The sequence below is a fragment of the Sprattus sprattus genome, assembly GCF_963457725.1.
Source record: "Sprattus sprattus genome assembly, chromosome: 19".
Classification (NCBI taxonomy): domain Eukaryota; kingdom Metazoa; phylum Chordata; class Actinopteri; order Clupeiformes; family Clupeidae; genus Sprattus; species Sprattus sprattus.
In genome coordinates, this window is record NC_137917.1 from 15131055 (window position 1) to 15152364 (window position 21310).

Genomic DNA, 21310 nt, shown 5'->3' on the forward strand with positions numbered 1-21310 from the left:
CAGTGGACTGAATTTAATTTAGGTAATGCAAAATGAATAAGTACTATTACAGAGAGCTTACATTCAACTCTTTAAAGGAACATAGTGCAGGATTTAGTGGCGTCCAGCGGCAAGGTTGCAGATAGCACCGAACTGAATACCCCTCCCTTTCCAAGTGTGTAGGATAACCTACAGTATCCGCCAGTTGCCATAGAAATGCAGGGCGTCTCTATAGCCAATGATATGGTTAGTTCATTCTGGGCTACTGTAGAAACATGGCGGTGAGACATGGCGGACTCTTTGGAATAGGCCCTGCCCCCTATGTAGATATGAGGCAGAGAAAAACACAACCATTCGTAAAGGTGATTTTACACCTATGAAAAACACATTATGATTTTCATTCCATTTCTGCCAATAGATTCCCCTAAATCCCCTAAAATAAAGGTGGCTTGGTTAAAACCTTATTCATGAGAACTTTGTTTCAGGATTACTTAGTAAATACAGTGTCCTGTACAGATGCTTACTAACATATACACATAACAATATGCAATCATCAGAAAGATAAATCATAGATAACAATTAAGACCCATTATTGTGAATACTGAATGAACTGGTTCAAATCAATTACTAGAGATGAGGAATTAAATAATAAACTTAGAGGACAAACTCATCCTGAAGTATTTGACCTTTTAACAATATGACAAAATTCAGAGAAAAGTGAAGAGTCTAAGGGCCTGATTTACTAACAGGATTGCGCCCATTTTCTGGCGTAAAATAGCGGTCGTAACGAAAAACGGTATTTACTAAGCTGGCGCAGCGCATATTAACGCTTTGAGGGTGTGTACCTGCAAACAGGTGGGATGGTTCGGAAACGTGGGTGGTAACGTAGGCGTGTAGCGCTATTTAATGGGAGGAGTGCGCCTAATGATGAACTGCGTGGTATTTACTAAACTGCCCGGCGAGCGCACATCTCTGATTTGCAGGCTAATTCTCCGCCTCATAAAAGCACGTCTTAACCAAGCGCATTTCCACTGAGTCTGAAAACGTTGATATGGCAGCAGCAAGGCAAAGACATAGACAGAGACAGCGAACAGAAATATTTGTTTCAACTCGTATAATTCATATATTCATATATATGAAATTAAACTTTCCGAACGTAATTGGAGAAATTGATCGCACCCACATGCAAACAGTCCCACCTTCAATCCGCGAACACGTTTACCGAAACAGAAAGCACACATATTCAATGAATGTCCAGGTCATATGTGATGCCAACATGACCATTACTTACGTGGAAGTGGTCTGTCCATGACAGTTTTATCTTTCGGAATAGTGCCATTTATCCATGATTGAGCAACGGTGATTTTGGAGAGGCCTGTCTACTTGGTAAATGTATTTGTTGCAGTGGGGATATATGGTAGTGAACCCATGTCCCTTGTAGAACGTATTAATCTCGCCATGTACACATATATATTGTTATAATACACAGTTTATGCATTAATGCCACCAATAGCATATTATTTATAATCGTGTTCTTTTAAACATCACGCTGTAGATGATGGCGGGCAAAACAACAATATAACCCATTGAATCAGGTTCAGTGATTGAGCGAACGTGAACCAATATATCTATCTCGCTATCTATTCGCTATCTATTCGCTGAACCTTAGTTTTTTCTTCCTCGAATCTCCATGGTGGCAGTAACTTGCTGGCAAGTTCTCCAGTCTTTTAACGGTGCGCTAAATAATGATTGCCCAGCGCGTATCTGGCTTGATAAATATCACGGAAAATGCGGGGAATCACCGTGCGTTAATGTGCGCCTGGCAAAGATGCTTTCGCAAATCAATCTTAGTAAATCAGGCTCTTTAAAGGGCGGAGTAAGCACAGTTTGCCCAGCGCAGATCTGGCTTGATAAATACCAAGTAAAATGCGCAAAAACACCGTGCGTTAATTTGCGAACGCAGATTAAGAAGCGCTCGCATATTAGTAAATCAGGCCCTAAATATCTGTATGCTTTTGTGGATGCTGTAGGTGTGTACTTTAGTTTGGTAACACACACATTCTTTGTACAATTTGAAAACAGAACCTCAAAATCCGATTGAGAAAATGATCTATGAAAAAAAGAAAGTGAACAACAAACCGAATTCCTTATTACCAACACAGCATTACTTAAAATTACATGACGCAAAACGTTAACTTTTTGGCTTTAGATGCCGTGTATTGTAAAATACAATTTATACCTTACAATATGATAAGATACAATATGTATCAACGCTGTAGCCCAGCACACAGTTTCTCCTATTATCATACTTAGCACAAAGGCAAATGTATAAGGCAAGTGCACATAATAGTCAAATGGCAAGACTACTGGTTACTTAGACAGGTCAGAAAATGCCATATACTGTAACTCTCATATGACCTTACTTAACGTCATTGCATAGATCACCTGGGCTGAAAAACTCAACCTACTGAAGTAAAATACTCATACTGGAATCTCTGCAGTCTCTGTGTTATATAGGACTTGATCCTGTAGACTCTGGTGGCTTTGGCCACAAATACTTTGAAGCTCCAGGAAAAAAATAAACAAAGAGAGCCACTGGGAATGACAGTGACAGTGAAGTCTCTCAGAACATCTCTCCTTTTGCCTTGAGGGTGAGAATCTCTGCTGCCAATTTCTGGGCATCCTTGAGGTAAGGATGCATGCTCATGACCTTGTCCACCTGGTATGGGTTGAAAATGGCGTGCAGTTTCTTGCGCATCTCCTCTCTCTCCGAATCCAAGCTGACAGGCTGCGGCTCAGGCTGAGGGTAGTTTCTGGCCCACACCTGCTGGTCCTGGTAGAAATGACCAGGCCCTGGGAGGCTGGCCAGATGGCTGGACTCTGGAAGACTGCAAGGGTTCGATGTGCTCTGTGGCATCCATGGCACAGGCTCCGACCAGCAGTTCTGCTGGCCTCCTCCTCCTACTGCTCCACCGAGCTGGAAGTAGCTGGGCAGGCTGTAATGGTGAATAGGGGCAGGCTGTGGATACTGAGGGTGGTCATAGCCACAGGAAGTGGGGTGATGCGGAGGGAATCGAGCAGGGCTGGAGCAGTAGGACTGCAGGAGGTGTGGCAGTGGTGGTGGGGGGGTGGCCAGGTGGGGGCAGCAGGCCAAACAGGGATGTGGAGCCTCCTGAAGGCTTGGGAGCCTGGCCTGGCCACGGCTCAGGTCCTTAGGGTGCTGTCGTTGCTGCTGCTGTCTCTGTTGTTGTTGTTGTTGTTGTTGTTGTTGTTGTTGTTGTTGTTGTTGTTGTTGTTGTTGTTGTTGTTGTTGTTGTTGTTGTTGTTGTTGTTGTTGTTGTTGTTGTTGTTGTTGTTGTTGTTGTTGTTGTTGTTGTTGTTGTTGTTGTTGTTGTTGTTGTTGTTGTTGTTGTTGTTGTTGTTGTTGTTGCTGCTGCTGCTGCTGCTCGTACGAGCCCAGGCCAGAGTCCGTGCTGAAGACAGAGGCTGGGTCAGTGGTGAAGGGCGAGAGCAGGCTGGGCCATTCCAGCTCAAAGAATCCACTGCTGCTGCTGCTGGAGGACGGGGTCCTGCTGGAGTCCATAGCCAGGGTCCCATTGGACCAGGCCTCCGGGGCCTCACCCCCCTGGCCCTTGTGGAGAAGGCCCCCACCGGCGTCCAGGGCAAGTCTGTACTGTAACTGCTGCTCCAGAGAGGCTGAGCTTGTCCCAAAAGTTGGGCTCATGCCAGAGACCGTGCCCCCCCTTGGCACCAGACCTACTCCTGTAGCGTCCTCTTTTTTGGCGGTGGAGAGTCTGGCGTTGTCCCGAAGCTCGTCTGCCAGAGCTCGCTGGGACTGGTTGGCCCGCTCCGGGTGGTAGAACTTGCACTTCATACCGTAAGTGCATTTCTTTCCTAAAACGCAAAAGGAAAACATATCTGTGAAGATGTTCTCGACTCTGAGGGCTTGTAATCACAAACCTATCACACATAAGGTAAGAGATGAAGGAGTGAGCATTGGATCTGTCCGAAAAGAAATTGGTTGTCTTATTCAAAATATGTAGCTAACAGATTTTACACTCAAGCCTTTGATGTTATCTTTCTCCATCCTCTGATGCCCCTTTTGGCATAACAAACAACATTATCTTTGTATATATTGAGACACAAACCTCCACTTCATGCACAGTTCATTATAAAAGTAACACAGAGTACAGAAATACTTTACCATAAGGGCAAAGCTGACGTTTGTGCTCTGGCAGTAATGGCTTCTTCCTTAGGAAGTTGTCAAGACTGGGACCATGGCGACCAAGAGGGTCATCGGGGGGCATGAACCTAGAAATCACAAGGTCAGAAAGGTCAATGATAATTATTGAATTACATCCTTTATGAATTCAACCCACAGTTAAAAGCAACAACAATCACAAAAACGAAGCCAAAGCAGAGCTAAGTGCGACACTCACTTGTCGTTGACGAACGAGTACATGAGCAAGCGTTCCTCGATGCAGCGCTTCCACTCCGGCTTCTCACTCTGCAGGTCGCGGTAGGTGTCGTTGGAGACGATCACGCCATCCAGTTCGTGGGCCAGCTTCACGATGAAGCGGTCATCGTAGCAGACCACGCGTTTGCCCCCCACACGCCTCGATGGAGTGAACACTACGATCTTCTGCTTCTCCAGTTTGCTTAGGATGTGCTGATCTAAATAGATGACAGAATGAAACAATGCACTTTGAGGATGACATGCTGCTGGGCTTGTGCTTCTAGTGCCATTATAGAGTGCACAGTACACTGTGAAGAAATATGTGGAAAAATACATTACAAAAACTATACATATATACAGTCAAGCCAGAAGGTCTGCACACCCCTTTCACCTACTCCACATTTTATTTGTATTCTTGAATCATTGTGAGGGTTGATTATACTGATGTGGAAGTACTGCTGGTTTACTATGCGAGCAAATTAATATTTGGCTCATCTCTAGTGTACATGCATGCAGGCCATGGAATGTGAGAGAGATATGTCCCCATCAACACCATATCAGAGAAACTTGGAAAAAACTGTCCAACTGTCTACCAGCGTGTCATGCACTCACTGGCTGTGACACAACTAGCAGTTTGTATAGAATAGGAAGGACTACAGCATTCACCAAACTCAAGACCCATCTCAGCGAGCTCAAAGAACTGGCCCATTTTGGACTCTCTGCATGCTTGGAAGAGTCTTTGCCGTTAGCAAGAGAATATGTGCTTCTGCTTTACGGAAAAAGGAAATGAAAATGGACGAAGGTGCACTAACTCCAAGCACCTAAAGAGGTGAGAGACATTACTCATTTGTATTGCAAAGATGCAAACTGTGGAGAGAGTGGAAAGTGCCAGTGCCAGAGGCACAAGTTGGTAAATCAAACTCTTTCCAAAACCAGTTGGTAGTAGGGCGAGAACGTCTTTCCCGGAAAGAAAAGCTTTCAGTGCCTCATTTTGCTGACGTTTTAGCTCTGAAATTCCGTCTAAATTAGCGAGAACAGACAAAATCGCCTGCTCGATCAAGCTAGACCTTATTTTGTCCATTCATTGCTTACATACATCTGTATTCTGTACACACACATACGCACACACACACACACACACACACACACACACACACACACACACACACACACACACACACACACACACACACACACACACACAGACTTTATTTTGTGAATCTGTTCCTTTTGTATGCTCTTGGTTCTTGGTTTACGCCTTGTATCTTTATGTTTTAGAGGCTTGTCATTTTAGATAAACTATACTTTATTGGGTTACTCAAATTCTCACTGTTTGGGGATGTAGTACAGCCATCTGGTCTTTGTCTCTCCAAATATGATTACCATTAGAGTGAGTATTCTCAACTTATAGGCTATTATGCCACCTATCCCCCATACGGAATGACCAAATTTGATCTGTTTCAGAGAAGTGGGATGTCTAAAGAAATCTTATTTGCAATAAAACTATACCAGATACCTCCACACAACCACTGGTTTTAGTTCAATAGCATCCTAGGCCATCCAGTAACAGTATATTTCACAGGAATCTATGTGTTTCCGATAAATGAGAGAAAAGTAAAGGAGTGCTCTTTTCACATGACCACAAAAATACAATGTCTGCCTAAACTAAAGCTATGTTTACTGTACTATATTCTTATTATATTAAGTATTCTATAACATAAATTACATTTTGACCCTTCGAAGATGTAGGGCAGGTACCTGGTTCATTGCTCAGCAAATTTGATGAAGATAAGAGTGAGCATTATCAAGTTATGGGCCTTTTGTCACCTCACCCCGAGATTGGGGTAGGTCTAAAGAATAACCCACGAAAATAATTTGCACCAAAATAAAAGTTCACAACAATCCATTTCATTAATGGGAAACATATTGAATATGAAAAAACACGGTTGTGTTTTGTTTTAACTCGGGTAGGGGTATCTCAAAAACTAAAGCCTTTTTTGGGGACTTGCTGCTAGTCTATTTTATTACATTACAGACTTATACTACAATAGATTTAGTTATTTTTTTTGTCTTAAAATTCTACACAAAATAGCCCATAATGACAAAGTGAAAACAGGTTTTTAGACATTTGTGCTAATTTGTTAAAAACCTAAATGTTAAATATCATATGTACACAAGTGTGCACACCTTTTGAAATGACACCCAAAAGTGAGCTGAGGTGCATTTTGTTTCCACTGATACTGCTTGAGATGTTTCTACAACTTAATTGGAGTCCACCTGTGATAAATCCAATTGATTGGGGGTTGCCAACACCTGCCTATATGAGGTCTCACAGCTGACAGTGCATGTCAGAGCAAACTCTAAGCTATGGGGTCAAAGGAATACTGCAAACCTTGACTAGTTCTGATAGAGGGAAAGATGAATGCAGTTAAGTACACTGAGATCCTTAAAGAAAACCTGCTGACAATTACAATGATCAAAGCACACAGCCAAGGAAACAAAGGAGTGGCTTTGGAGAAATTCTGTGCATGTCTTTCAGTGGCCCAGCCAGAGGCCTGACCTGAATCCAATTGAACATCTTTGAAAAGAGCTGATAATGGCTGTGTACCGACGCTCCCCATCCAACCTGACAGAGCTTGCATGGATATGGCAAGAGGAATGGGCAAAAAAAATTGCAAGCTCGTAGTTTCTTTCCCAAGACACCTTGAAGCTGTAATCGCTGCCAAAGGTTCAGCAACCATGGATTAGGCTAAGGGTTGGTGAAGATATAAAACTAGGGCTGAACGATTAATTGCATTTGCGATTTTCTAACCGCAACGTCCGCGATTACAACGTGGTGTAAGAGACTAGTAAGTAGCTTAATTGCCTTCTTGTGTTGCACTTGCTTGATGTTTGACTGTGTTAGGACATTTGTTGACTAGTTTGTCGTAATGTCAAAGTAAGTACATTCCAAGAGATTTCGCTAATTTGAGCCACTAGCATCTCGTTAGCGATTAGCAATTGATCCGTTATGCTGCTTTAGGTCACTGTGTGCAAAATTTTCCATCTTAAAAATAAAAAAATATATATATGTATATATAATATGGCATGCCGTTCAGGAAATTAACATTTGAATATAAAGTCTGAATATATATACAAAAGTCTGAATATATATACACAAAAGTCTGAATATATATACAAAGGTCTGAATATATATATAAAAGTCTGAATATTCTGTATACAAAAGTCTGAATATACATACAAAGGTCTGAATATATATACAAAACGAAGTATGAATATATATACAAAACGAAGTCTGAATATACAAAACTCTGAACTCTGAAGCACTCAATCCATTTGTGTCCGCCATATTGGATTGAGCGCTTCCTATTAAATCAATGGTACCAAAATGTTTGTAATTACGTATTTTCTGCTTCATGAAATACTGTTTTTCTGTTATATTGTAAAATGTAGACATTGATTCCTCACTAGAAATGCAATAATAACACGTTTATTTTACACCGTTTGACTTCACGAAGGATATGTTTTAGAGGCAAGCTCCCCGTTGACTTGACTGGAGTCTCGTCAAAATCTTTGTAATTCCTTGTTTTCTGCTTCATGAAATACTGTTTTTCTGTTATATGGCTTCAATTAAACATTGATTTCTCGCTAAAAATGCAATAACAACACATTCATTTTGCATCGTTTGACTTAACGAAGGACATTTTTACGTTTAGATTTTGCGTCTAAATGAGATACATCGTATCGTCTCGTCACATGATCAAATAGAGACTTGACATTGGACAACAAAATATTACCCAGCAATCCTCATTGCATATCTGTATATGACAACAATACCAATGAAAATAAGAAATTATTAGTTTTTTAATAGTTTCCATAGTTTATGTAGGATAAGCATATAATTGTGTTATAGGTTGCTACTGACTATTTCCCTTCTACAAAATAATACACACCATGACCGAGATAGGTTGGCCATTCCAAGGGTATATATAGCATACGGTACTCCTTGATCTTTAAATGAGTAGTCATTGATCGCGGGTGTGTTTCCAGAAAAATCCTTCCACTCAGTTACTTTGCAAACACATCCAGGGTTTTTCCTGGGTCAAAATGGCTCTTCGGTGCCCCCCCCAAAAAATTGTGCGCTATGCGCGCACAGTCTGTGTTACCTATCAGCAGAAATCAATGTTTTTTTTTTTTTTACATTTCATAAATAATGGAGGCTATGCTTGAGGTTATCATTTTGCTTCCATTTTAAATTAAAATAGATAGGCTAATATATTGACAATAGTCCAAGCCCCATGGTGCTATCATGTATGGTTCAAAGATTCAAGATCAAGGTTTACCTCGTATATGCAAACTACTGAAATCTATATCAATAGAATCTAGAACTAACCAGTGGAAAGTCAAGTTTTATGAAAGTCAAGTTTATCTATGATTACTATTCATGTTTATTATACAAACCTACATACAATTATTTTCACCAATGGAGGCTGTGTTGGAAATCAATAATCAAACTTTTGACAGTTTTGAGTGGAAATTTAATGTGCATTTGTACAGGTGTATTCGTGTAGGCCTACGTCGGGCTGGCCCTCGCAGTGGAACGACAGTTTTCAACCGAACCGGTTTATCAATCAATACTAATATTAATATTATTATATTCGAGATGCAACACAAACGAGTTGAGCTTTCAAAACCAATCCTGTTGTCTGCCTTCCCGAGGCCCCGCGTTCTACTGGTACTCGTTTAAACGCGTAGACAAATCAAGTAATAGCCTACACCTGTGCAAGTTCTCAACATAGCAGATATTTTAATAAATTGAAATCCATGAATATTGAAACCGCCGACTGATGAAGTCAGGATGCATCCACAGGTTGAGTAATTAAGTGATTGGCTCTGTCCATTCGCGCACCTCACAGTTGCGTATAGATCAGACTTATCAACTCGATTACTATTGATCAAAACGGAACGAGAGTTCGGCTGTAGCCTACTTGAAACATACTATTCAGAACATATTCGCTGACGTGCATTGCATACGTGATGAATTGCTCACAAATCTGCTTAAAACAACTAGTGAAGGTGTTTTAGAATAATATTTATGCCATATACAATAAGTGACTTTATGTAAACACCACTTATTAATGTTAGCTGCCTAATTATTTAGCGCAACGCTAGCATGACTCTACCGTAATTCGATTTTTAACCAAGGTAGCCTATTGTACCTATTGAGCCTGTTGATCACGACCTGTTTACAAATCTGGTTAAAAAGATAAAGGTGAGCTGTTATTTATAGATACTAAATATTTCCCAGGCATCTAATGGCTTACAGCTACCTGTAAAGCATCTAAACGTACAGAGTAAGGAAGGTTGACTGCTAAATCGGCAGCCACCAGTCTTTGGATAGCTCTCATTAATCAGTTATTGTATATGGGCCATTCTACCGAATTGGTGCAAAGTCAGGTCGGAAATATTTTGATTTTTTTTATGTTTTATTCCCAAAACTTTGTCCGTATGTATATTGTACCATATCTAAAGTACACTTATCTAGTAAAAGAACAGTCAATTTTTATATTGTATTTTCAGAATGTGTTGGAATGTTTTTCCTCTTCCAAAAATTGTCACTACCGAAACATCACATTTACTATAGTAAAAAAGTATTATTATTGACCTGTTCAGATTGTGTTTCCTTCCCTTCTCTGAAGAGTATTTTTACAAATATTTCTTGAAGGTTTTCACAATGAAATCCATAAAAATGAATTTTTTACCAAATTTTCAAGTTCAATTTATACAATTCATCAAAATCTAAGTGCAATATTTCTTTGTAAAATGCAAAATACTGATCATATTGATTCCAGAGTTGTTGATTGATGAAATTGAACATACATTAATCCAATCAGTATCATAACATTTTAGTTGATTACTCAATATACTTAATTTTTTACAAAACATCCTGTGTTTCGGTAGTGCTGCACTGTTTCGGTAGTGACATCCAGTGTTTCGGTAGTGACTGCACTGTTGGATGGATGTTCATTTCTCTCCCAAAATCTTCCAAAAGGTGCTCTGGGCCACCCTTTAGTCCGCACAACACATTTATTTAAAAAATTATCGGATTGAACTACTTACCATTTCATTTTGTCACTACTGAAATCATCAGGTCACTACCATATGTTTCGGTAGTGACTGTTTCGGTAGTGACAATTCTAGCTAATTTTAAGCATAAATAAAGAATTCTAACAAGCACACTGCATGCAAAGACATCTTTGAAGAGGTGAACACACATACAAACATAAGATTTTCCATGAAACCCCAAAAGGTTTACTTAATTGAAGAAAACATGCGTTTCGGTAGTGACAATTCTTAAGGTTACACGTCGATTTTCAGACTTTGGAACACATTTATATAAAAACTATGGGATTTAGCTACTTACCATTCAACCATGAGGGTCAGAGATGCAGTGTCACTGCATGGTCAAAAATGCAGAGTCGTGGCTAAAACACAGGCTCAGCCAATGGACTAAAACTCTTGTGTTTCGGTAGTGACATGAAAACTAGGGACATGATTTTTTGAGTATAGAAAATTGATTTAAAAATTAAACCCACAATAAATCTAAATATTCCAAGTTCTGTTTCAACCCAATCATAAAGATCTTTGAAATTAAATCATTGAAAAAAATCTAAAAAAATTGAAAAGTGTTATTTAAAGGCATTGAAATTTAGATGTCAGGGTTGGGGACAGCTACTTCCCAATAGAAAGTACCCTATAAATGATGATTTTGTATATATTTAGCTTATCACTATCTCATGTAATGCATTGGGTTTATATAGACCATAACATTTTCTAATTAAATATCTATGCCTAAATACCTAATTGTTTTGTAAATAGTTTTTATTGTTGAGGGACTGCATATTACACGAATTCGGTAGAATGGCCCATATATGGCATTAATATTAGTCTTACCATCACACATAGGATATATAGGTTCAAGCACACACTGCTTAAATAAAACGTAAAGCCTACTATCAAAGTATTGTTTTTTTAAGACAATGTAGGCAACTGCTTGCTAGCTGCTTTATACAAAAAAAAAATAGAATTAAAGTGACTAACGTCTGGCGAACTTGGAGAAGCCTCTGTTCAATGATTGGCTGAGGGGGTAGGAGGTGGGATCTGCTGCTGCTGCTTGAATTCAACGTGAGCGCTTAAAACACCATTAAGCTGAATTGGATGACAGTTATTTTTTTATCGCAGACTTTTTTTTTGCCTTTCAGCGCTCGGGATTTTTCATAGGCGTTCGGGAAAACGGCTTAGGCGCGCGCCTACATTTTCTCTATGCAGGAAAAACCCTGACATCATTTTGTGAAAGACTTAGAGAAAAGAAACAGAAACACCCGACGAGGCAAAATCCCGGACGATTTGGGAATCCCTGCCGGACGCATTTTTTAGGTCTCAAAAAGAGGACATGTCCGAAAAAGAGGACGTCTGGTCACCCTACCATATAACAGAAAACAGTATTTCATGAAGCAGAAAACAAGGAATTACGAAGATTTTGACGATTTTGACAGTCAAGTCAATGGGGAGCTTGCCTCTAAAACATATCCTTCGTGAAGTCAAACGGTGAAAACGTGTTATTATTGCATTTCTAGTGAGAAATCAATGTCTTAATTTTACAATATAACAGAAAAACAGTTTCATGAAAATACGTAATTACAAACATTTTGGTACCATTGATTTAATAGGAAGCGCTCAATCCAATATGGCGGACACAGACGGATTGAGCGCTTCAGAGTTTTGTATATATATTCAGACTTCATTTTGTATATATATTCAGACTTCGTTTTGTATATATATTCAGACTTTTGTATATATATTCAGACTTTTGTATATACAGCCGCGGAAAAAATTAAGAGACCACTTCAAAATTATCAGTTTCTCTGGTTTTACTATTTATTGGTATGTGTTAAAGTAAAATGTACATTTTTGTTTTATTCTATAACCTACTGGCAACATTCCTACCAAATTTCAAATAAAAATATTGTCATTTAGATCATTTATTTGCAGAAAAATGAGGATAAGGATTGAACCAAAGCGGACTGGAGGGTCTCCTAGTTCGTCTTCTCTGATGAGTCCAATTTCACAGTAGGTGCAAGACTCTGTGGCTTGTAGGCCTCTCCAGGTCTCCGTCTAACCATCAGACGACCATGTGTTGGGCAAAGCTGAAAATTGGACTCATCAGAGAAGACGAACTAGGAGACCCTCCAGTCTGCTTTGGTTCAATCCTTATGGTCTTTTACAAACCTCAGCCAGGCAAAGTACAACGTTGTCCCGGAAGAAAAACTTGCTTCCTTTTGCTCTGACAATGTTCCCCAACTCTGAGAAGTGTTTTTTCCAGCAGGGCAATGCTCCATGCCACACAGCCAGGCCAGTAAAGGTGTGGATGGAGTATCATCAGATCAGGGCCCTGTCATGGCCAGCCCAATTTCGAGACCTGAATCCCATAAAAAAACCTCTGAAATGTGATCAAGAGGAAGATGGATGGTCACAAGCCATGAAAAGAAGCCGAGCTGCTTGAATTCTTGCGCCAGGAGTAGCATAAAGTCACCCAACGGCAATGTGAAAGACTGGTGGAGAGCATGCCAAGACACATGAAAGTTGTGATTTTAAATCAAGGTTATTCCACCAAATATTGATTTCTGAACTCTTCCTAACTTAAAGCATTAGTATTGTGTAGTTTAAAAATGAATATGAGCTTGTTTTCTTTGCATTATTCGAGATCTGAAGACACTGCATCTTTTTTGCTATTTTGACCAATTGTAATTTTTCTGCAAATAAATTAACTAAATGACAATATTTTTATTTGAAATTTGGTAGGAATGTTGCCAGTAGGTTATAGAATAAAACTAAAATGTACATTTTACTTTAACACATACCAATAAATAGTAAAACCAGAGAAACTGATAATTTTGAAGTGGTCTCTTAATTTTTTCCGCGGCTGTATATATATATTCAAATGTTAATTTCCTGAACGGTATGCCATAATATATATATATATATATATATATATATATATGTGTGTGTGTGTGTATAAAATAACCGCAGGAATGTTAAAATAAGTTATATACAGTATGTTCAAAGGAACACTGGGAAATGTACATTTATATTCTCATTAACATTTACCTATATTTAATTGTATATTTATGTATTAAAGGATAAGGAGTAGAACAGATGTACAGGACGTTCTCCATTACTGGCGACCCGAAGAGGCCTATCGTTATAGATTAGAATAAATGCAGCAATGAATCTTATGCCAGTGATTTACGTATTTAAGAGTTTTGAAATGGTCGATGCCAATGGAATGTTATTTTGATTGCTATTCCAGGTTTCACACAGAGCATGGAATGTCCATTGTTTCTACCTCTATGGGTCATGTTTGTACAGTGGGGAAAATAAGTATTTGAACCCCTGCCGACTTCGCAAGTTTGGCCACTTGCAAAGAAATGTGTGAACTAGAATTTTAATGGTAGGTGTATTTTAACAGTGAGAAACAGAATATCAACAACAAAATCCCAAAAACTGAATTTTATAAGATTTGTGACTTTATTTGCATTTGATGCAAAAAATAAGTATTTGAACCCCCAAGCAAACAGCAAGAATTCTGGCTCCCACTGGCCAGTTAGGTGCCCAAAAAGCACACAGATTAGTCCTCATTAGGTCTAACAAGGTATAACTGATCTCAACTGGTGACCTGTATAAAAGAAACCTGTCCAAAGAATCATACTTCACACCTTAAACCTCACCACCATGGGCAAGACCAAAGAGCTGTCCAAGGACGTCAGAGATAAGATTGTAGACCTGCACAAGATTGGAATGGGCTACAAAACCACCGGCAAGCAGCTTGGTGAGAAGCAGATAACTATTGGTACGATTATTCATAAATGGAAGCAACACCAAACAACTGTCACCCGCTCTAGGTCTGGGAATCCATGCAAGATATCCCCTCGTGCGGAATCAGTGATCATTCGAAAGGTGCAGAATAACCCTAGAACTACACAGGGGGAGCTTGTGATGATCTCAAGGCAGTTGGGACCAGAGTCACCAAGAAAACCATTGGCAACACACCACGCCGTAATTTTTTGAAGTATTGCAGCACTCGCAAGGTCCCCCTGCTCAAGGAAGCGCATGTACAGGGCCATCTGAAGTTTATCAATTCTAGATCACACATTTCTTAGGATTGGGAGACAGAATGTGATCAGATGATACCAAAATCAAGCTCTTTGGCATCAACTCGACTTGCCGTGTTTGACAGGGGGGGGGGGTGCTGAATATGACCCCAAGAGTACATCATACCCACCATCAAGCATGGAGGTGGAAACATTATGCTTTGGGGCTGTTTCTCTGCCAAGGGTACAGGACGACTCCACCGCATCAAGGGGACTATGGATGGGGCCATGTAACGTGGAATATTGGGCTTGAACCTCATTCCCTCATTCCCTCCCATTGAAAACACAACCTTCAAGATTTGGAGAGAATCTGGAAAGAGGAGTGGACCAAAATCCCTCCTGAGATGTTTGTATACCTGGTGACCAACTACAAGAAACGTCTGACTTCTGTGCTTGCCAATAAGGGTTATTCCACCAAGTACTAAGTCATTTTTGTTAGTCAGTTTTGGGGGTTCAAATACTTATTTTTTGCATCAAATGCAAATAAAGTCATAAATGTTATAAAATGCATTTTTCTGGATTTTTTTGTTGATATTCTGTTTCTCACTGTTAATATACACCTACCATTACAATTCTAGAGCACACATTTCTTTGCAAGTGGCCAAACTTGTGAAATCGCAAGGGGTTCAAATACTTATTTTCCCCACTGTATGTAGCTTCGGCCCATAATCCCTTTTTAGGATGCAACCGGTTATCAGTCCCGTCTATTTAGTCCTTCCACACCTTCTGAACTATGTCATGGCATGTCTCGAGACACTTCCCCTTTTTCCATACATGACACAAAGTCCTGTATTCATACGGCAGAACAAAGGGATGTTTACAGCCTCAAAGGATCCCACAGCAAAACAAAACAAAGCTAGTCTGGGATCAGATTAGGAATTCCTACAGCAAACTGGCTACCTTTGTCACAAGAGAGTGTGTGTGTGTGTGTGTGAGAGAGAGAGAAACAGACAGAGAGAAAGAAAGAGAGAGGGAAACAAATAATTCAATACTTCCTGGTTAGGGAATTCCCCTTTAATGGGCATTTATGTTTCCTGGTTCAGGACCGATTTGTCCAAAGCAAACTTTGGATTCTTACACCACGACTCTATCTCTACTGCGGGCAGTGTGGGGGGAATGCAGTTTCTTGGTCAAGGGCCAACAACCACAGGGAATACCACACCAACTTTGATATTGAAGCAACATTGAACATTTGAACATTTAGAGTAAAAATGCGATTACATTAAAATGTTAATTGCTAATGATAATTACTCAAATACAATGGACCCTTCCGCAAACTCCACCCCCCTTAGCAACGCTTGCTATATCAGTCAAGCATTCACATTTCCCAGGTTCTCAGCATTGGTATGAATGGCGTGGCAACATGTTTTCAACCGTGTCAATTTCAGCTCTACCCAATGAAATCACAAGCATTTTTTGGAAAAACGGCAAGATCTCAGATCGAAGCAGGCCAAAGGGTCTGCAATATGCTTATATAGGCTACAACCACGACATTACATGCCGTGTTTGTAGACAGACAAATGCTAAGGCTAACAGGTTCATTCCAGCTGTGTTTATTTGTTCTATTATCTACACAGTCGCTGCTACGCAAACATGTAAGGTGGTAAAACTGAATCGTATTTTAAGCAAGGGTTTTCTCACGTTTTCGATGCAGTGGGCAGATTTTAGCGACATAGCTTCTTGGAACAAAGTAGGTGCTTCTGTTTACGTCGCTGACATTCAGCTGATGGGGGGGTCGTCCACATTGTTTGATCCACAGCAGGCATTTCTCTCTCTGGGTCTTGGGTTTCGGGAAGGGATAAAATGTTACCCCTCCCTCCAGCCTTTTTGGATATCGGCTGTCAGAATTACACACTCCATAAGCGCAACGTTTTATTTTCTCTTCTCAAGCAGACCTCTCTCTCATTGACTTCCATTCATCAAAATGGCTTGCTTGACTGAGGTCCCGAGCTTAGTAACCGTTGCTATGCTATGATTGATCAGTTACCGTTTTGGGGAGTGGTCGTGGAAGGGTCAATTCCACATCAAAACAGACAGAAGTATGAACCCAGATGACTTCCTAAATGAAAAGTGGTAAACCATGCCAGGCAAAGCGAGCAGAAAGAGGAGCACATCTGACAAATAAAAAAAACAATGGCGCCCATCCAAGCGATGGCTGATGGCAAAATTCTTTTGAGACACGTGTAAAAATTCAGAGAAATTTTCCTGTGATTTCTCAGAAATGGCATCCTTGTGTGACGTATTATCAACCGATATATTCAACGACCAGATTTCCACTGAGCAGGAATTCCCCTTCATACTGTGTTTGGATAAGGGAGGGCGTGTACAGATTTATTGTACGTTTGTAACCATAGACTTGTGTGCAAAAGTGATTGATTTTAAAATGCCACAACACCACTGTTTTCCAGTAGCCAAACCAAGGAAGCCCCAACACAATGGCATCCCATTTAATAGTTTGTCATATTTTGGCATGACTGTAATTCGGATCTGATTGGCATGAAGATGATACCAGGTTGGATTCCCTCACCCACCCACTTGCAATTAACTTTATGTTTTCATAGAAGTAAAGATTCCTGGACATACTCTCCACACCCGCAGGTCATTGGTTCTCTCTACCAGTCCAGTCAGAGTGGTGCAACCCTCAACGGTGATTGGCTAATTTTTCTAAAAGAAATTACGAGAGGTGGCTAAGTAGGCATGAACTTAGTGTGGCTTCCCCTTGACAGCATTAATGCACGTGCAAGCCAGCTGTAAAGCGAGAAGCTTATGATTTGACATTAAAAAAGCTTTCATGTCACGGTAAAAATGTAATGCGCAAAAATTATATATAATGATGTGATACGTTTCATTAAGTATATCTCACCTGTGTATTGTTACAGAGAGTTTCTCGTTTCACTCAAATCATTTAATTCTGAGAAAGCCAGGCTTCCACAGGCCACTGCTGTTTCGAGCGGACTACCCAAAGGATCTACAAAGGTTTATTCTATGGAGGAAGAGTTGATCAAACCAAGACAGTTGTGTTTTATTTTTCAGTGGGGTCGTTGCTTTAGTCAGAGTTTTCCTTTTTCTCACCTGAGATTGGCACATCAGGTCTGGGCTGCTCCTTCCTCCAGGAAGGCACAAACACTGTAATCTTTTTGTGTCCCCGCTCAAGGAAGTACTTGACAGCTAACTCAATTCCCCTGCATGAAAATACTTCCTTGTTTCCATGGCTGGAAGAAGTTGGGGGAAAAGGGAAAGAAACACAACAGAAAGGAGAGGGGTTGGTTAACCAAAAAAATCATATGTATAAATATTAATTTAAGGACCACAATCAGGTCATGAAGGGATGCAACTAAAAGCAAACGGCCCGAGGCCTGAAAATACCTCACAGGCTTCTATGTACATGACACTGGTGCAACCAGGAAATGTCTATTATGGGTGAGAGAATTTGCATATAGCCGATCGTCAACAATCGGTTTCAGTGGTTGAAAAAAAAAAAAAAAAAACACTTGCAGAGAAAGCGTGGCTGTCTGTCCCACAGCTATTTTCTTCCAAATCAGCAACACCCCTGAAGAGCAACACGGTGTAACCTGACATGATTTGAATGCAGACTGTAATGTGGAGAATGCCGATGGGGGTTGTGACCTCGCCCCCCCCCCCACATCTGTTTACATACTAACAAGCTGCTAACCATGTGCGGTTATGACCTGCAAATAAATGCTACTGAACTGAATGTAAACCTGTGGAATTCATCTACAAATCAATATGGGACCATGGTTAAATTTACTTAAACAGTGAAAAATATAATTTTGGTAATTGGTTGGACTATACTGTAACATGGGAGGCAGTTTTATCTTTAAACTACAACTGTAGTGGTTTTACCATATACACCTAAAGGGCTTATGCATGAATTTCTATACATTTTGTAATTTCTAAGTGCTCGCATCTGTGTGAGAATTATGGATGAACCGCACAGAATATACATCCATATCCTGCATTTGCTTTTCACTTTTTTTGCTCAATACATTAATATTTACATTGTGTCTCAGTAGCTAAAATGCCAATAAGCCTACATTTCCTCAAGATAAAAAAGCACAGGAAGAAATACCATAAACTTTTAGGCACTTTCAAATAAATCAGAACAGCAGCTTACTAATAAATTATACAATTATTTAAAAAAAAAACCTAAGAAAAGCCCTCTGTGTGTCCCAAGAGTGCCTAGGGAAACTCAAAAGGCCAAGACATTCGAGAAGGATTTGCATATTGGAGCAGTGTCCTATACAGACAAGCATGAACTGGTTGAACTTCCTTGATGTTAGCAAGCCAGCAAGGGCGTTTCATTGTGTCTCTTTCTTTGTTCACCCCAATTCTTTATTTAGATTTACTTGTTTGATAAACACACCCCTACTGGCCATCAAAAGCTGATCTGTGTGCTTATCCCCATTTAAGTTATGGTTACAGCAGGCTGACGGCAACACACACGCGATGAAACACACTTATGATGTCAGCTAGTTGAAGGTCATGGGCTGGGTCGACAGCCAAGAAGCACTAGTGGTGATGAATGGCTACAGGGTTAACATAATTTATGTGTGTGTGTGTGTGTGTGTGTGTGTGTGTGTGTGTTTCTACGTGTATACAATACCCACAGACAGTTAATACACATGCATACACCCATGCACACTCTCTCTCACACTCACACTCACACACACAGACACACACACACACACACACACACACAAACACAAACAGAAAACACTCACCTCATTGCTACATTGCTGCCATCAATAACTACAGGCTTCAGTTCATTCTCTGGCTCCTCGTCCTCCTCCTCCCCCTGTGTCACTGAAAGTTGGGTGGCCTTCCCCGGGCTCTTGCGACCCCCGACCCCAGCCGGCTTCTCCCTTTCTGGGGTGGGGGGCCCCCCGGAGGCCCTGGTCCTTACCAGCTCAGCCAGCACTGCGTTGGTGTCCGTGCCCATGCCCAGCTTCATCATGGCAGCCTGGATCTGCCTGGGTGAGTAGCCCAGTTTACGAAAGAAGTCCACCTGCAGCTGAAGGTCTGACATGCTGGTGTTGTTCGGCAGAAGTGGGGCGATCTGACCAGTGCAGCCTGGCTCCTGAATTTCGTACGCACGTGCAGATCTAGCTCTCTGAGGGTTCATCATTCCTGCCAAAGGTTTTTCATGGCAGAATTTACCTGATAAGCAACACAAAAACTTAGATTAGACAGCACAGATACAACCTATGTTAATACTTAACAGATAGTCACTGCTTTATACTGTTTATAAGTTATGTAATATTTGGCCAACGCAATCGCAAAGGGGACGGTAGTTGTTTGCCCAAACACTTTAGAAAGAAAACAAGCAAAAAAAAAAAAAAAAAAATGCAAGGTTGGCTCAAGGAAAGCTGTACTGAAGTATTTCGATTTCTTTAAATATATGTAAAGGGACTATGGTACTAATAATGAGTTGATAAGTATAATGTGTCTTAGGTTAGTGCAATTATTTAGAAACTCTGTATTGTAAGTATTGAAATTTGTATTGAAAAAAACTATCAAACAGGCTGACTTTGATCAATAAACCTTTAACTTCTTGAATAAGCTACAGACTCTTACATGGACCCATAACTTCAACTGCAAGTAAGTTGACTTTGAACTAAGGAACATCACCTACATCTGTGAGGGTTTAACACTAGTAATGTCATGATCTAAGAAACGTGTACAGCAGCCTGGATAGGACAACTCTGCAAACCTCAAAATAAATTGTATAATGACGTTCTGCTCAAGAATTAATTTGGGATAATAGATCAACACACTGCCACTGCCATAATTCAAATTTCCAGACAAACTCACGACTTAAAGTTAAGTACGAAATTCCAAGATCCGACTTAATTCATCAACAAGTTATCATGGTTCAAGCAGCGATTAGGATACATAACATTTCAGAATAGAGAAACACCTGTTCATTCAAACTTCTTCCATGTTTATTATTAGTCCGTGGTTTCGTTGCTCACCCAACAGCGAGTGTAGACTTGACTTGATAATGGGTTATGATAAACTTTATATATGTGATATGCCTACATAATCTAAATAAAAAAATATTAAGACCTAATGTTAAGCCGCATGACTTTCCACATTAGTTGTAGGCTACTTATCAAGTTACCGCAGCCTGGCTCTGAGACTTTCTAGTTGACCAACTCATGAAGACAGAGCTCGTCAAACTAATAATTACGGACACATGAATAGCCTACCTTCTCACCTACCTTGTATTGTTGTAACGATCTTTCTCCATTTCTCCTTCAATTTGTCTGTAACCTACATAAAGACAGTGGTCTAACAGCATTTTATGTATTTCCTTATGGGATCTTCCCTTTGAAACTGAACTTCGCTTCCTGTATGACGTGTAGGCCTATAACACCGCCCTATCATGAGCAAGCAAAAACGAGTGTTTGAGACAGGTTAGCATTCCCTGAGGCTTTGTTAAATCCCTTTAACCAGCTTGATCTGCTTAAGACCGTTACAATGACAATTGATTTATTATAGATAATTTGAATGGTAGAGCATTCATTATTTATATTAAATGGTAGAGTTATTGTGTTCCCCAACTACCTACATTACCACCACCATCATCACCACAAACCAGATAACGAGCATGTGTCGGTCCACCGCTAGATTCTGGTCGGCA

General features: G+C 40.2%; 1 protein-coding gene across 1 annotated transcript; it reads right to left on the minus strand.

The window, feature by feature from the left end:
- Nucleotides 1-2602: 2602 nt before the first annotated feature.
- zc3h12aa (zinc finger CCCH-type containing 12Aa) lies at nt 2603-21009 on the minus strand (the record flags this gene model as incomplete). The annotated part of the gene is made up of 7 exons (XM_080857474.1): nt 20889-21009; nt 19389-19824; nt 17719-17858; nt 4419-4653; nt 4184-4290; nt 3362-3873; nt 2603-3199 (listed from the first exon to the last, which is right to left on the minus strand). Exons 2-7 carry the CDS (start codon nt 19790-19792, stop codon nt 2603-2605), a joined length of 1995 nt encoding a protein of 664 aa, XP_080713600.1. The 5' UTR covers nt 19793-19824; nt 20889-21009.
- Between the last annotated feature and the right edge of the window lie 301 nt (nt 21010-21310).